Below are 18624 nucleotides of genomic sequence, written 5' to 3'. Positions count from 1 at the left end.
TTTCGGCTTACATTTGGTCCTATGGTATTACAAATATTATGGGGTTGATTCACAAAATATTACAAAGGCAATGTCACACGTTTGAGTGACACAGTTGTTCACTGATCTGTTGAATTAAACAAGAAACTCCAATCATTCGTAAGTATTTTTGTACCCAATCATAGATTATAGGGGTGTCAATGTAATCGGCTCCCACTGGCTTATATGATTCGTATCTGAATAGATTGAATTGAGCAGAACTTTGCTTAATTATACATGAAATAACATATACTAATTTTTTGGTTATCAAGGAGAGCTAAGCAGCTCAGTACATAGATACTAAACGCGGGGTAGTTATTCCCGTAATATTCAAGTTCATCTATCTCCGAACTATATCTAATTTCAAAGGCTACAAAAAGTTACAAGTTTTGAGACTAATTGGTTGCACAATTACATCCAGTGGAAGTTGCAATAGAAGTTTGTATGACCCTTTCGTTGTTTGATTTTTGGTTGGATTAGGCCAATTGGCAAAAAGCCTAGCCAATGCGTTGTGCTAATGGATCGTATGCACCATCAAGAAAGACCTGAATTATAGCATTGGCCGTTCATGGAAAAGGGTGCTGTCCACATGGAAGTTGTAAATTAAAGGTCTAACCAATTGTACAGGTGCGGGTTTCTGTTTGGCCTTCATTAGTTTTAGGGATAATTTCAGAAACCTCCCCCGAGGTTTCTGACGCTTTCACTGACATCCCTTGAGATTCTCAAAATTTCACTTACCTCTCCTGAACCCCTTTTCTGACATCATGAAGGCCAAAATTACAAATGTATCCTCGGAAGTTATTGTTTATTACTACCGTTTAGTTGCCTAAAAAGGCATATGTAGTGATTAAATAAGCTTAATACCACTCCCTCAAACTTGATTACGGTTTGATGAATTAAAGCTGGATTAGGGAGTTTCTGGCGCCAATTGAGCTGCAACATTGGCGCCATTTTTGTGCCTACTGTGATTTGACAAGAAGATAACATATCACTTATATGTACGTGTAATGACATTCTGGATTACGGAAAGAAACAGAGGAAATAACAAGAACAAAAATGGAAAGGAAATTATTATCAAACCAGTGGTCCTGATATGCATTGGAGTAGCAGCAGCAAAGTGAAGCTATTAATTGTTGTTTTAAAATAGTTGCAAACACAGCAGTAAAGGTACAAAATTATTTGTTCCTTTAACTTTCGTTTACTGGTGCTGCTCCTTTAACTTTCCTTTACTAGTGTTGCTTGATTCCACCTCTGTCTTGTGTCTAAATCTTGATATTGAACATCCGTTTTGTTTGTTAAGTTAATCATTGACACTTAACTCAAGCCATTGCATATTATGTGTGAGACTACTGTGAAATCTTGTGCTACATGTATGCTGTGAAGATTAGTTGATCATAATTATTCTTATGTTAATGAAAGTTGAGTAGCATGCTGCTGAGTTATATAACCAATGTTTCTAGTTTCTAGATGATGTTTTCTCAAACTAGCTTTGGTTGTGATCATCATCATATTTGAATGATGAGATTGTAGGATGGGGAATCTTGCTGCTGCTTATGATATTATGGTTCACTGTAATGGGAATAAAATCAAGATTTCAAATGTGGATCCAACTGGCTATACGTACATCTCCTTGCTATTTGATATAACTGAGAAGGCATTGAGTAAAATGCCTAGCAATGTTAATATGGTTATGCAGATGAGATGTGAAGTTCCTGGAAAAAATTGCATGATGGATGTTAATAATGATGATTCAATTACTGAGATGTTCAAAATACATAAATCTAAATTAGTAATTAACTTGCATGTGTCTGATATGGAAATTATCCTAGTTGATGAAGAGAATACCTCAGTGAATGTGAGAGAAATGAACAAAGAAGATAATTTAGGCTTTGAACAAATTCCTAGCAAGGCAATAGTTGTAGACATTGGACAGTTGGATGATAACTATGGTGACTCTAGCTCTGATGATTCCTGGAAACACAACCTGCGTAGTGACACTGATGAGGAATTAGATGATGATAGAGCAGTAGATGCATACAATGAGGACAGTGACACTAACTTTTCTAATTTTGAGGACAATGAGGCTCTTGTTGTGGTTCCTGATTCTGATAATGAGGCAGAAAATGATCTTATGAGACAAGTAATGAGACAAAAATATGGATTTACAATAACAAAGATGAGATAGAGTTTCAAAAGGATCAGTTATTCACCAATGTGGATGCCTTTAGAGCTGCATTGAGAGACTATGTCATTCAAAAAGGCTTTCCTATTTTGAGATTGAAGAATGAGAAGAGTCGAGTCACTGCTGTCTGTGGTGTTGAGGGATGTCAGTGGAGAATTCATGCTTCACCAGTGGCTGATTCAGTCACTTTTCAGATTAAAAGCTATCAGCCAAAACACACTTGTGTTATGGACAAACAATGTGCTAAGGCCACATCTGACTGGATGGCAAGAAGTTGGTTTCTGTCATGAGGGATCATCCTAATATGACCAGTAAAGGGATAGAGGCAGAGTTGCTTAAATATGGTGTGAGGCCTAGTAAAATGCAAATTTTTAGAGCTAAAAACAAAGCACTAGCTGATATAGAAGGCACACATGCTGAATCATATACAAAATTGTCAAGATATACTGAGCTGCTAAGAAAGTATAATCCCAAATAGCATATACAAAATACATTATGATAGGCCAAATATCTTAGTTGAGCCTGCCTTCCTAAGAATCTTTGTCAGTTTCACAGCACAAAAGTTAGGATTTCTGGAAGGGTGCAGGCCTTTTGTGGGGTTTGATGGCTGTTTCTTGAAGGGTCCGTTTGGTGGTGTATTGCTCACAGCAGTTGCTTTGGATGCAAATAACAGCATATTTTCTTTAGCCTTTGCTGCAGCTGAATGTGAGAACAAGGATATTTGGAGGTGATTTTTCTACTATTTTTCTGAGTTTTTTGGAGCATTTTATCACAACAAACCTTTAACATTCATGAATGATAAGCAAAAGGTAAAATTTCTGTCCATAGCTTTTCATGTTTAATCTGAAAATGCTTGCTGAGTCATTTTGTTTTGGTTACAGGGATTGAATCTTGCATATGAGGAGATGATTCTTGAGGCAGTTGGAAGGCATTGCTGCAGGCATATATGCAGCAACTTTAAGAGTCAATTTCCAGGTATCTTACTTAGCAGTTTCTTTTGGAAGGCAGTGAAAAGTTATGATGCAGTAGGACATAATGATGCAATGGCTAGCATTAAAGACATTAACATAAATGCTTGGAAATATTTGGATAAAATTCCAAGAACTACCTGGTGCAGACATGTATTCTCGACTGAGTTGAAAAGTGACCATGTCACAAATAATTTTACTGAGTCTTTTAATGCTTGGATTGGTGATCTAAGAGGAAACCAATACTGACTTTGGTTGATGGTTTAAGAAGAAAGTTCATGGAAAAAATGCACAAAAGGTATCAGAAAGGTTGCACCTTGACAGATCACATTACTCCCAGAATTGTTGAGAAACTGAAAAAAATTAGTCAAGCATCAAGAAAATGTCAAATGCATATGGCTAATGAGGATATATTTGAGGTAGGTGATATAGACAGGACCTACATAGTCAACTTGAGGCAAAGAATCTGTGATTGTGGTGGTTTTCAAATTTCTGAAATTCCATGCAAGCATGCAGCATTAGGAGTTATGTATAAGGGAGAAAAACTAGAGAACTACTGTGAAGTTTGGTTCACCAAAGACATGTATTTAAAAACATACTCGCACATGATTCATCCCATTCCTGATGTGAAGAGATGGCCTCCTATGCCTGAAGTGCTACCAACAACTGTCTTGCCACCACCTTTAAGAAGAGCTCCTGGTAGACCAAGAGTAAATAGAAGAAGGGAAGCTGATGAAACTGCTTGCACAGCACAGCCAAAGAGGTCAAGCACTCTTAAATGTGGAAATTGTGGAGCTTTTGATCACAATAAGAGAACTTGCAAAGGAGCACCTGTGCAGAAAAGTTCTAGCAACACTACTCCTACTGAACAGGTATACATTACACTCTATATGATATTATAGCTGTCTCCTAACTATTACTTATAGGTATATTGAATTTGGTATCACATATGGCAATTAGAAGAGGTAGGCCTGGTAGATGAATGGCTAATACAGGCCTGTCAGGAGCTATTCTCTGGGTAAAGTACAGTTATCATAATCATATGCTGAGTCAATCGAGTAGTTTATCTACTGCAAATCTTATTGCAGCTTGTCTCTCATGTTTTAGGATCATGCAACTGGAAATGTATCTGTTGTGCACTCCAGTCAAGGGAGCAATCCAAGACCCCCAACTACTCAAAATGGTACAGCATATATTCAAGTGAATGTGCAAACTACTGCAACTACTCATGCTAATAGAAAGGTATGATTAACATCTGCTATCCCAAAATTTTGTCAATAACATAATTCTAGATGCTATTTCCTATACCTGATGTAGTTTATGTCTTAAATGTAACAGAGAGGAAGGCGTTTTGGACACTGTCCTGCAACTTCTGCAACAAGAGTTGGTGGTAGAACAAAAAACTTCAACTCTGCTTTCACTAATCCAGTTGTTCCAGTTCCACCTACCACTACATCTCAAAATGCTTCATCTGTTAGCATAAACGCATCTACAAATCAGCACACCAAAAGCATTAGTAGTACCAGTAGTTTCAGCATGCTGTTTTAACAATATGGTGCTAAATTCCAGCTGTTAGTTATGTCTACTTGAATCTCTTTTGTTCATGCTTTTGTTAATGCCTTCTTACAGTGACTAAGAATTGTGGAATTGCAATCCTCACCATCTGCATATAGTGTTTTGATGCAGATGGTGTTTTGTACTGTTGGATTGCAGTGATGCACACGTGATGTTGTATAACTAATATGCAACTGGCATTTTAGCTAATGTAATGTCCTGCATTTGATCTTTAATCTATTTTTTTGTTTACTTTTCACATAGAATTGTTTGCAAACTTGGCATAGTGGATAACAAATCAAAAATAATGTAGTGATTAATTGCTTCACTCTGAAGTCTAAAAAGCTGCATACAGCCATACACAGTTTCACATTGGTGCTTAAATTAATTCCAAATAACTTAGCCTTCTGGTATGAATCTTTTATCACCAGAAAAGGCATCATATTACTTGGTATAGTATTGCAGCACAATAACATGAGTTCATCGAATTGATTTTACAATTTGAATGAAAATAAATATAGCTAATAGGGTGAGGTTTATGATGATCAGTGTATTCCCTAAGGCTCCTGGTATCAGAAATTGCTTTGGCCCTGCAACTTGCCTTACTAGAATGCCATCTCCATTTTTGGCATTAACTTCTTCTCTTTCTACATTGAGGTTGTTTCTTCTACTAGTGACTTCTTCTTCTTCACCGCTATACCATTCAAAGTACCTGCACTTTGCACAATAGAAATACAACTTGTCTGGATTCCTTTCACTCTCTGATATCATTACGGTTGCCTTGCGATTACAGTGGCAAAATCTGTTTTTAATGGAGAAAGATGTGGGTGAATTCCATGATTCTCTCCTACGGCTTGAAGAGGCCATGGTTGCAGCTAAAACTTTTAACTCAGAGCTTGGATTGTAGCACAGCAAATTCACTTTTTTATCACTCCAAATCAGTAGCAAAGAATGACAATAGTATGAAACCTCAGAGGTAGTTAAGTTGCAATAGCTTTATATGTTATTGCTACTGAATTTGCAGCTAGCCGTTGGATCATTTGCAGCTAGCCGTTGCAAAATCTGCCAAACAATCGCTTGCATGGCACATCTGGTGCTTTTAATTTTTTGTTTTGCACTTACACCCCCTCAACTTTAGTAATCAGTCCAAATCATTTATTTTTCTTTCAATCTTTTACTAATACAAGGAGCAAAAGGGCAGCATTGGAATAAAAATACCTTCTCACACATGAAAATAATATTGTAATATGATTTGGACTACATTGTTACCAAAAAATCAAAAGCAAGGGAGGTAAGTGAAATTTTGAGAACCTCAGGGGATGTCAGTGAAAGTGTCAGAAACCTCAGGGGAGGTTTCTGAAATTATCCCTTAGTTTTAAGTGTGGTTAAGTTTGAAGTCTGAACCAAAAAGAGTAGAGACGAAGACTATTCTCATTGAGCCATCAAAGTGTTGCTAGAGCTATTAAACGAATCCAACTGTTTGGTAACTCGGTTCGTTTCGACTCGTTTGTGTTCGTGAAAAACTCATTTAAAACATTAAATGAATCAAGTTCGAACAAATTTTTTTTTGATTAATAATAGAGTAAACACGAGTATGTTCGCGAGTTTTGACGAACATTCGCGAACATCGACATAATTGTCATTTGACAAATTTTAGGATTAAATTTATGGCTGGACTTTTATATTTGGAGGGCAAATTGCTTTGTTTTATTTGTTATTTTTATGTTAATCTTAGTTATATTGTTAATGAATAATAGAATTTAATCACTTAGTGCTTTAATTATTTTTGAGGATGATTGATGATTTGTATGACATATTTAAGACTTAAAATAATCTGGATTTGAGCATTTCGAGCATGTTTCGCGAACTGCTCATTTATGTTAAATGAGTCGAACACGAACTCGAACTCGAATATGAATTTTGTTTAACAAGTCGAACACGAACACATGTTTGGAGTTCGAAAGTTAACGAACGAACACGAATCTTGTTCGAATCGCTTAATGAACAGAGTTCAAACATGAGATACTCGATTCGATTCGACTTGTTTACAACTCTAGTTGCTACCTCTTTTTTATTCTCATCTTAATATCCATGCATAGTTATTAAACTCGGTCCGATAAGGAATCGGACAAAGGGATTGGGTCACTGGTTCAACTAGTACTAATTGAACCGAAGAGTATTAATTTAATATTTATAAATATAAAATTGTAATTTTAATATACATAAAATATATAATAAAGTGCTTTTAGATATTCATTATTTTACTTAGAAAGATATATAATAGATATATAGACATTAATAGAAGATTTAATTTCATGTTATCATACTTTTAAATAAATAAATAATATAGTTAAGTATAAAAACAAAATATATATCGCTTGTTTTAAAAAATATAGCATTAATTTTCATTATTTTATTTTTATTTAAAAATAAAGTAATTTTCTAACTAATTAAATATTGTCAATTTAAAAGTTAAAAGGATTAATTGTATAATAAAAAAATAAACAAGTTTATAAAAAAAATATTTAGTTATCCAATAAAAACTAAGCAAGTGGTAAAGTCTATACATATTTAAATAAAGATCGAATGTACAAATCTTATAAAAAACATATATACATTTTGTTTCAATTATAAAAACCCACAATTAAAAAAAAAAAAGATAAACTAGGTCAATTGAAAAATCGAGCGGGTTCTTGATTGAACCACTGGGTCAATCGGATTTGACCATGTTAATTGTTTGTCCGATCCAACTAGAGATCCGGCCCGATCTAACGCCCGGATCATCGAGCCGATCGGTTCAACCACCGGGTCAGGCCGGGTTTTATAACTATGTATCCATGATCCTTAATCACATCATTTGGATTAGGCAATTCATATTTGGAAGGAAAATGCAGAAATGACCGGTTTTATGTTTGAGTTAACTTTGCAAAGGCAAAGGTAAGGAGTCAAGAACAAAAGGGACGAAAAATATTACACCGATGGAGAAATCGAGGAGGTTTCATTTCTTTTGCTAATGAGCCTTTGTTCTCTGCCCTACGTTCCTTTCCTTTTCTACATGATAAGTATCCATTCTTTTCCTTAGAAGAAATTGTTTGATGCATAAAAAAAAAAAAAAAAAAAAGAGATGATTTAATTGGTCAACTCAATAAATCGATCATCTAGTCCTAAATTAATAATTGGGTAAGATAAGGAACAAATTTATTGAATAGTCAACATCCCATCAGTTCACTAGTAAATCCTTAATTATCAATTGATTTAGTCATCAGCCCAATCGCCAATTCAATAATTACATTAACATGAATATAGTAAAACACCAATTCAATAATTACATTAATATGAATATGTATAGCGTTCTACTGTATCCTGTTTCCACCCGTTCAACAAGTGAGCTTGCAGTTGAACCGCCAAACCCATTAAACCAGTAACTTTGTCGGGTTGGTGTCCGGGTAGGGGTTAGTAACTATGGCTTGAGGGCTTTGAGGCTTCCCCTTGCAAAAACCAATCAAGTGGGCTACACCTCTTGTATTCTTTAGGTATGGTAAATCTCTATGGTTGGTCCTCTTTTTGATTTTTTTCTGCACCTAAGTTTTTTCAGTAGGAATGGAGAAAGTTTGATTTCAGCAGTGTCATGTAAACATGGGCCAATAAGATACCCAATCTTGGTGCTTACTTGCCGGATGTCAATAGGGGCCATGCGTTATATAACCAATCCTGGTGCTTCCTGCCAAGTAAAGAACAAGCTGCATCCCAAGGTTTTCTTCCCTCTCCCCCCCCTCTCCTCATGTCTTGACTCTTGAGTCTTGAGTCTTGAGTTGGAGAATATTGAGAGAGAGAGAGAGAGAGAGAGGAAAAGACTAGCAGGCATACTTGAGGGTTTTTCAAGTAGTTCTTTATGACAACTAGCAGGCATAATGTTGTTACCAAATAAAGACAACTTATGTTCTCCATTACTTTCTTGCTTCGAAGTTTTGAGTGGTCAATTTAGGGCGGAGCTAATGCGCGACTATGTGTTCGTATTGACAGTTTGGTAACCCTAAAACTTATGACTAATACAAAACTCAACTCACCAGACAAAATATGGTAGTTTCGTAATAAATGAAAGTGATAACCATCAAGGGATAAAGAGAAGAATATTGGTTTCAAAGTGGAACTGTGAAAGGAAAGATTGGTCCTAAAATAGATTAAAAGAAATAGTGGTCCTTCATAGAGTATATAGTGTATATATATGGACAACATTACCAAATTAAAACTGATAGGTTAGAAAAAATGTTTATAAAAATCATAGGATTCAAGCAGTGGAGCTAGAAATTAGGATGTGAGGTTATCATGTCTCTGATTCTTTTGACAATCTAGTATATTTTTCATCCCAATTGCATACGAAGTAGAATTGTTGTGTTGGTGATGGTTGCCATCCTGCAGACCAAAACTACACGAAAATATGCATTGTCAATTTGATGCAAGTGTATAATTGTCTAAAGCTAGCAATTCTTCTGGCAGTATAGGTATGGGAAAGCAACTTGGTTTGGCAGAAATATTGGAGTATAAGCATGATTCTCGAATCTTGGTTAACAGCTTGGTTTACTGCATATAGGAGCTAGTAGTAATATATAGTCCGCTCTTGTCTGCTCTTTGTTTGTCTCTGCAGGACAGACATTTTAGCTCAACCAAGGTTACATAATTAGCTTTGGCTTAATTGATGAAGTTGCCAGGTTAATGACGGGGTCTCGTTACATAATTAAGCATTCCCCTCGCTGCATAGTTCCTTAATTCAAGAACCTTCTTTCAACTTCTTCTTAGCTTCATAAAGCAGAAAATGTCGAATTACCATGATCCACCAAATCGGCTAAGAAATAATGATTGTTTTTAACAAGAAATAAGTAATTTTGACATGGTCGAGAAATTAAGACATTGATTCAGTGATTAAAGTTAAAATTTCAGGACGTAGAGATTTTATTTTTAGGTTTAAATCTCCCTTCCCTTTTTCACTTAAATCCCACACCTCACTATTAGGAAAAAAAAATTTCTACTTTCATCCTACCGCCCTCTTATAGAAAAAATGTATTAAAAAAAAAATAATTTTAACATGGGATAATATAGAATTGCCAATAAACAAAACACTCTCAAAATTCCATCACCGGGATATGTCTGAGTATTATCCATTGAGGAAACAAGAAGGCAAAGGTGTGATTTCTTGAAATCCAGAATTTGTAAACAAATTAGTTGGTCGATGTTCCCTTGGAGCTACCTATTATAGTTCCTAAATCATAAAATTTTTTCTTGAACTCCAGATTTTGTAAACAAATTAGTTGGTCGATGTTCCCTTGGAGCTACCTATTGTAGTTCCTAAATCATAAAATTTTGTATCCATCTACCACCAAGATACATTAAATTTTGTGACATCTACCACCAAGCTACACTTAGAATAGAAACATTAAACAAAGCAATGCTTAGGAATTTTTGATGAATGCAATGAATGGAAGTCAGTATGGTCAATTTGGAATCAAAAGAAGGTGGACCCGACTCAACAAATGACCCTTAAATAAATTACAAAAATAGTGAGCTAGGAAGGTGCGAAATGCCTCATGTCCCTAGCCAAGTGTGTGCATTTATATATTATCTTTAAGGTTTTCGCCCGCACGGAGGCTCTTTAGAGAATACATGGGATTTCTCCGTTGTGTATAAAGAAAAATGCATCATTGACTTAGCTCATGATTGCCATTTGCCACTACAGTTTTTTCTTTTCAGTTCTGCTTGGATGGATAGTGAGCCAAATGATTCTCTTAGAGACATAAATTACACCACTTGGTTATCAAAAAGTCCAATTGAGATGACCGATGTGATTAAAAAGTCTGAATCACTTTTATGCATCCTCTTTCTTTCCTCAAATTTCTTTGTTGCGAAAGAGATCAGACACAATGATTTTATCATTCGTTAATTCTTCTTTGCATTTCAAAGGACATAAAAGTTTATTTGGCTAATTAACCAAAAGATGAATTTTTATTGTGTGTTAGCATGCACTTAATGGTGTGACATGTGATACAAAATTATGCTCAGGATCAAACATTGATTTGCGTTTTCAAAGATGAGCCCGCTGTTTGGTTCAGTTTTGTTGTGATTTTGCTTAAAGAGGTTGCACGCTCGATGCAAAAGATTTGAGGAGACTGGAAAGCAGCGCAAGCTATGGCCAACTAGAGCTTGGATATATTGTAATAGGAATGATGATGATTATTTTCCATGACTAAGGATGTATGTATATTCAATGGAAAGGAAGGTGATCCAACAATTCCCTTTTAGCTTTATATTTTAACTTGCACTGTATTCAAGTTGCACAACTGCACAATAATGGCACTTGCATTTGAATTTGATTTATAAAAGACAACTTTTCTGCTTTCCCGCACGCACGAACTTAATGATCCTATCATCATCTTGATGACAAAAAGAATTGATTTAAACATCATTACTACTACCTTGCTTCAACTCCTTGGAAATTAAAGAAGATGCTCTTAATTAGTTCGACTGATTACTTTTTTTTTTTTTTTTGAAATACCGAAAAAAAATTACATATGCAATTAAGTACCATAACTATGCATATATATTAACTATTTCGAAAGTGGGTTCTTCGAGATAGTGACATGGTCTTAAATTGTCTTCTCTTCATGATTGTCATGATTGAGTTTACCAGTCAGTTTGCTGCTGGCAAAAACTTTTCCCCAGGATCATATGATGCTATGAAATCTTTATAACATCCTACGTACATTTGAAAATTTCACCTCAATTTTCCATTTCTTTTGGTGGACTAACCTCTCACAAGTGTCCGTTACGTAGGCATTGTTATGCTGGAGTGGATGTGAAAATGTGATGAAAAGGTGAAAGAAATTAAATACTCTGATGAGGAACTAATTTGATGATGATTTAAAGATGTCATATGATGATCAGTGCTTTTGCGCTTGGACGATGATAACTTTGTTTTTCTGGTTTGCAAAGCCACTTTAATGCACAAGTTTTTAATAATACTACTGATTTTAATGGAGGGCCAGGAACTAGCATTACATATTTATATGCAAGACAAAATGCATCCCAAGAAGCTCCTCCTAATTTTATAATAATGCCTTGGACCTAGATAGATATCATTAAGAATCACAGCTGAGCAGTTAATTAAGTACCAATTAATCGTTTTGCAACCGTACATATATTTTAATTATGGACACTTAAGATGGACGTTACGTAACCTTTTCCCCTCACCGTAGAGTCTAGGGTTCAAGATTGGCTTTTTTGGTGTTCATTTCTCTGTGTGTGTGTGATCTTTCTTTAACTGCTGATGGTGACAGTGTCATATGACGGTAGTTGAAGCAAGTCCCACACCACACTGATGATGATTAGGAAGAATTTTCTTAAGTAAATGAATCTTAGCTAAGGGTTGGCTTATCTTGATGACAAATTAAAACACCAAGCTTATCACAAGGCATTTTCTTTTCTTTTTTTTTGGTTTAAAAAAAATTTCAGGGTCGATCGAATAATGGGAAAGGTGTAAGTTTCAATAGATGCAGCTCCTAAGAATTTATACTACTATTGGTATCTTATGAAAGGAAAAACCGGCTTTGATATATCTATACAGCTTTTGACTTCAATCTTCCAATAACTTGGAAGCAGAATCAGTAAATGGTTGATGAATTTATGCCAACTGAGTTTTCACTTTTCCTAGCTGGAACTAGGTAACAAGTAAGTACTGCCTCATTTTAGAAAGCGGCCGGTACGGTTTGCAAATTAACTTCAAAGCATAAAGTCCTGAAAGCACTGATCAGTGAATTCATTGCCTTATATAATTACCATGCATCTTGCACTTCCAAACGATTCTGTTTATTCTTAAAGGTAAATAATATTTTGAGAGTTATAAATAAAAAAAAATTAAGTAGGTGGTTCAATCACCTCCAAATGGAATTAGTAGTAGCTAACAACCGGTTATAATTTTCAATATATAAATATTATTGTGTTTGTGACTTTGCTATTTTCCTTTAAAAATGATTACAAAACTGAAGGTGGGGAGAAAAGAAAGGGACAAGCGCAGCTGGTTAATACTCAATCGAACCTCATCCTCTCTCCATTAGTTATCTGATAAATTGATGAAAAGGAATATGAACCAAAGAAGTTTGATTTGTAGTTTTGAGTTGGAGTGAGGGAGAATGAAGTCTTACTAGTAATAAACATGCAGCACCCCCCCCCCCCCCCCTCCATTGCTTTCTGAATATCTTCAGATTCCAAGATTCATCCACCATTTTCTCCCCCAAAATTTTACAGATATTCTCTTGCTTTTATCCCCAACGATTCTTCAGTCTGCCATTCATCTAATGCCATAGAAATCATCATGTCCCACCCTTGGAATTGAAAGAACAAGAAAAGCTGTTACATCTACACAACCCTTTTTATCTTTTCTTTTCTTAAATTCCATTCCCAAGATGCAACATAAGTGAGGAAACTCTGCAGTGACAAAAGAAGCCTACCCTCCACCACCACCACCCCCAACAAAAGAAAAAAGGTACCCTAGGCACAGCTCAAGATCAAAGTAGCAGACCGTCAGTAAATTTTGCTTCTTAATCTCGAAAGGATTGTTGTGAGACTCCAGGCACAGCTCAAGATCAAAGCAACAGACCGTCAGTAAAGCAACATATCCTTTTGAACCCTTTTTTCCTATCTCCTTTTTTTTTAATATACAAATTCGAGTGAGTTTGGTTTGCCTATGCTGAATTTATATGTGCCTAATTTGTGTTGAAAGCATAATCTTTAAATGTACGAGAACATTGAGATGCTTCCAAGAACAACATTGATATATATTGTTTATGCAAGATGACAATCGAACTAGCTAATCGTGTGAGGCAGCCTTCTCAAAATTAAATCAAATGTTGTCGGTGTGTTTTTTTCTTTTTTGGGGGTGCATTCACTGTACCACATTTGCCACAAGGAACTAAAATTACAGAATCACAATTAGAGCTAAGATTCAAAACAAGAATTCTTAATTAATGTGTCATTTCACCAAGAATAATAGTTTTGAAGCCCCCTTTCGGCAGCTACTTTAATTAAAAAAACTTGCCCACCAAGTGCAGATAATGAGAGTACTACTGCTATAAATTAAGGCAGGATAATCGATCACAAGAATAAGCCCAAACTAAGAAAAGTTAGTACTAAACATGCTTATTAAGGCGATTCAAAGGGATTCCGATTAGTAGCCACAAACTTCTTCTACTAATAATAATTGACCAAGCTTAACACCATTAATAAATGTCTAGTATTAGCTTGGAAGCTATGTGTGAACCTGTGATTAGTCACTTCTGAGAAAGACCCAACCTTAATTAATGTGACCCACAAATTTTAATCTAACCAAAGCTACATCTTTAAGAAATGATAAAAACTAGCTTAAGAGTTTTATTACGTTATTACGCGTGTAGCTGGACCCCCTTCACGAACTTGTACGGAAACCAGATTGTTCCTCCATAAATACCACCCACTTCAATGGTCTGGGCAGGTGATCAAGCTTGATTTCAAGGTGGAAAATATGGTATATACATCTCTAGTCATATACTACTATACTCTTTCTTAAGCCCACATATTTAAGTAGCAGTCTCTTTCAAATAATTGCTCCTTGTCACTTCATTTTCCGCAGACCCCGTATATATATATATATGTATATATATCTATATTGGAGTTAACATCTTCCCTAGCCTATTGTGCTGCCCCAGTTGAAACTAGCTAGCACGTAAAACACACACCCAAGTCACACATTTCTGTATTACTAGTACTTCTCCTCCTTCAACTACCACTTTTTTTTTTTTCCGGCGGGAGCAACTTGTACGGGCTCTCCAATTATCACCAAAGGTATGTATGGAGTAGTTTTCTAGCTAGCTTCCAAGATCATGTATTCCAGTTGGGACATTTTTGTACGTGTTATTAATTACTCATGCATGCATGTTTAAATGTGCAAATATTCACTTGCCAGCATTTGCCTTATCGTATGCGGTAATTCTTCTTGATTAATCTAACTTGGTCAATGAATTTAATGTTGATCATGTGTAATTGTGCAGGGAAAAAATCATTATGATGAGGATCTCACTCTCTGCCTGCAAAGAAGTGCCACCCCTAGTGAGTTTTCCTGGAGGACTGAACATGGACCCCTTTATTCCCTGGCGGAGAAAGGACAAAGTTGTGATAGTGATGGGAGCAACGGGGACCGGGAAATCAAGACTTTCAATTGACTTAGCTACACGTTTTCCGGCTGAAATTGTGAATTCGGATAAAATGCAAGTCTACAAGGGCCTTGATATAGCCACCAACAAAGTTACTGAAGAAGAATGCCTGGGAATTCCTCACCATTTGCTAGGATTCGTGGATCCCAATGAGGATTTTACAGCCCACGATTTCCAAAATCATGCATCACTGGCTGTCGAATCTATCATCAGAAAGGGAAGGCTCCCGATCATCGCCGGTGGATCTAATTCCTACATTAAAGCTCTAGTGAACGATGATCTCGAGTTTCAGTCCAAGTATGACTGTTGTTTCCTCTGGGTTGATGCATCAGTGTCAATTCTCCGTTCATTTGTGACTAAAAGGGTCGATAAGATGGTGGAAGCTGGTCTAGTGGACGAAGTTAAGGAATTTTTCAACCCAAAAGGCGATTATAGTCGTGGGATTCGACGTGCTATTGGTGTCCCTGAAATGGATCAATTTTTCAGGAATGAGAAACAAGTTGATGAGGAAACTGGGAGAAAGCTTCTGGAGGAAGGCATTGACAAAATTAAATCAAACACTTGCAAATTGGCCTGTTGCCAACTTAGAAATATTCTAAGGCTTCAAGAGCAATTGGGATGGAATATGCACCACCTTGATGCAACCGAAGCTTTCCTTAAACGTGGGGCTGAGTCTGATGAAGCATGGGAAAGACTAGTGGCGAGGCCTGGTACCATGATTGTTGGCCAATTTCTCGAGGAAGATGAGTTCGTTTCAACTCTCTCCACCACCCCACCATCTTCTTCCGTTATCGTTGCTGCATCGGTCCTCGCCACCACAAATGCCACTGCCGTTGCTGCTGCCACTCATTAAACTGACCCTTTTACTAGGACACTATGAAAAAATCCAAAAAAAAAAAAAATGCTCGAGATGCCACGTGGAAGGGGACAAATCAGCCTATTTTCCTTTTTACTTTGTTGTTACAGAGGTTGCTGTCAGTTCAGGTAGTTAAGTACCTAAATTTGGCGGCCGAACAGTTGGGAAGCAATTTAGAAGTCCGTGCTTGGCTGCGGTTGCATAAAAGATTTGTACGTATGATATGATATTCTGCAGTTAAGTCGGTCATGACTATACAACATGCGTGATGGCAGCGGCCGCCGATTTTTGGTACCATATAGTAGTAGTAGTACGCTGAGGTTTGTAGGTTCTGCTGTGATGGGATGGTATTGCGAACGAGATCACACAACCGTGTAGACCCCTCCACTGAAAAGAGAGAACAAGAGATTGGCTTTTCTGGCTTTGTCTGTTTTTTTTTTCTTTTTTTCGTTCTTCTGTCTTTTTTTGGCAATGAGCTGTATTATTCTGGGATTTGACATCTCAAGATATGGTATATAGAACTTCTGCACTGTTTGCTTTGAAGTTTATATCGTTTTTTAATTTCTTATCTCTAACTCAGGATCGGTCGGCCCTGCCCTTGACTCTATTTCTCATAATATATGCAATGTCCACCTATGGATTTCCAGAACCTGATTCACAAAAATTGTATAGCATTTCTTATCAGAAGTCACGACCCTTTTCATTAACGCAAAACTCAAAAGGATAGGTAGTTAAAAGCTTTGCTTCAAGCCTGTGGTGATACTTTAGCGTCGTGATACATGTAGTTAACAAAAAGTTTTAATGCAAGATCTTGATGAATTTCGGTTTCTTTAAACTTGGACTGATTAATCTTGATATGGATAGAGCATCACCGCACCTTACATAAAATCCTTGAGATGAAATTCTCTCATTCACTATCCGGAATCGAGAAGTAGTTATGTATGTACTGAGCGAGACGCGCTTTCTTGTGAAAGCCACACGCCATCATCTTTAGGTTAGGTGTGGGTACATCGAATAATATGAAGTTATCTAGGTTAGAGGTTGGCAAGTCATGGAGAAAGGAAACTTCTTGCATGGAGTAGGGGCTTGTGCGAGCCAAGTTGCTAGAGAGCTATTCGCGAGCAGTTTGATCGAACACTCGACTCAAACTCAGTTGAGCACGAGTTCAAGCTACTTGGGCATCCAACATGCCCTTATTCATAAACATTCGATGTATATAGCGAGTCGAGTTCAAACATCAATATGTAGTACTTGAGTGCTTGACGAGTCTAATTGAATAGTTATATGTATATTGTGTGTGTATACATAAGACTCGCAGTATTTTCGAATTCAATCGAGTAGAGCTGTTAATCGAATTGGGTAGCTCGCGAGCCGAGCTCGACCTGGCTCGATAAGGGCTCGACTTGGCTCGTTTACTGAGAGAAACGAGCCGAGCTCGAGTTCAACTGGATACTCGTTTAATAGACGAGCCGATCTATGCTCAACTCGTTTGAAGCTCGACAGGCTAGAATAGTAGGGGCATTAGCGTCATTTCATTGTGTATTTGATACTCTAACATAATTCATTCTCCTGTTTCGAGCTCGATAAGCTCGGCTCGTGGTTTTCACTTGAATTCGAGCTCGATAAGCTTGATTCGATAGAAAACTCGAGTTCGACCTCGAGTTTTCTACCGAGTACACCGAGTCAATCTCGAACAACTTGTGAAGCTCGAATTACTAATCGAGCGAGCTCGAGCTAGCTGGATTGGAGGTTCGAGTCGAGCTCGATTATCATGTGCTCGAGCTCGACTCGGCTCGTTAACAGCTCTAAGCTTGAGTACCACTGGTATTTATCGAGTTCGAGTTCGAACATAGTATTATTCTAACTTGATTCGACTAGACTGGATAGCACCCTTAGTAAAATGGAGTAGCTAACCATGGCCAATTGGAGAGAGAGATGCCAAACCAATAATAATGGCTTAGAGCTTGTATTTATTTATTTATTTTGGTTAAATGAGATTCTAAACCTTATAAAATGGGAAGAATTAGATAATTTAAACCTTGCATAAACGTAGCTAAATCATACCTATATATTTCCGAGGTAAGAATTGCGTGAATTAGTAACCTATATATATGCTGTCTACTTTTTCTCGAAGTAAAACTTATGCTTCGTCGTGAATAACAGAATGGTTCTCTAGACATACAATATCTGTAACTCAAAATTAGATTCAGCAATAACCAATCAAACCTACGATTCTAAAGCAAATGTGGAGAACCATAAAAGAAAAGATGATAATCATTGACTAATGCTGAAGTGTGTGTGGATTTCTTTATACCACCAGCCTGGGGCAGCATCTCAATCTTCATCCTCACATGATTGATCACTGTCTGATCATTACTTCAAAGGCCACGCAGTACTTGTACGGCTGAGGAGTTGAAGTCCCAGCCTGATGTGAATATGCTTCGGAGGACGCTTGATGTTGAATTGATGGTAATGATAAAAACCATATGCATTTAAGAAAAGGAGGGAGGGGGGGAGGTGTTACCGGTACAGCACCTAATTGTTATTCCATTCCTATCATTTTTGTAGTACCTACAAAAATTTTTGTAGTACCTACAAAAATGAAAATTTACCACTGGGGAATCTAAAAACAAATTAAAGGCACAAAGCAGTTGTGTTTGATGGGACCAATCCAGAGAACGTTGTCGTCTTCATGCTTCTTAAATTTTTGTTTATATACATACGTTGGCTATCCGTCATTATACCCACTCACTAAAAGACTTGTGGTTGTGGACCAGGAACAGATAAATAAAGACATCTTTTGTTCTTAAT

The 18624-nt window shown here is 36.7% G+C and overlaps 1 protein-coding gene across 1 annotated transcript; it reads left to right on the top strand.

Annotated features, from left to right (window-relative positions):
• The first annotated feature begins 14236 nt into the window (after positions 1-14236).
• Positions 14237-16356, top strand: LOC140038839 (adenylate isopentenyltransferase 5, chloroplastic-like). Its single transcript, XM_072084292.1, has 2 exons — positions 14237-14589; positions 14796-16356. The coding sequence occupies exon 2, from the start codon at positions 14809-14811 to the stop codon at positions 15808-15810; it is 1002 nt and encodes a 333-aa protein (XP_071940393.1). The 5' UTR covers positions 14237-14589; positions 14796-14808; the 3' UTR covers positions 15811-16356.
• Positions 16357-18624: the final 2268 nt, after the last annotated feature.

Source organism: Coffea arabica, chromosome 3e (genome assembly GCF_036785885.1).
Source record: "Coffea arabica cultivar ET-39 chromosome 3e, Coffea Arabica ET-39 HiFi, whole genome shotgun sequence".
Lineage (NCBI taxonomy): Eukaryota > Viridiplantae > Streptophyta > Magnoliopsida > Gentianales > Rubiaceae > Coffea > Coffea arabica.
This window is presented reverse-complemented; position numbering and strand designations above follow the sequence as displayed.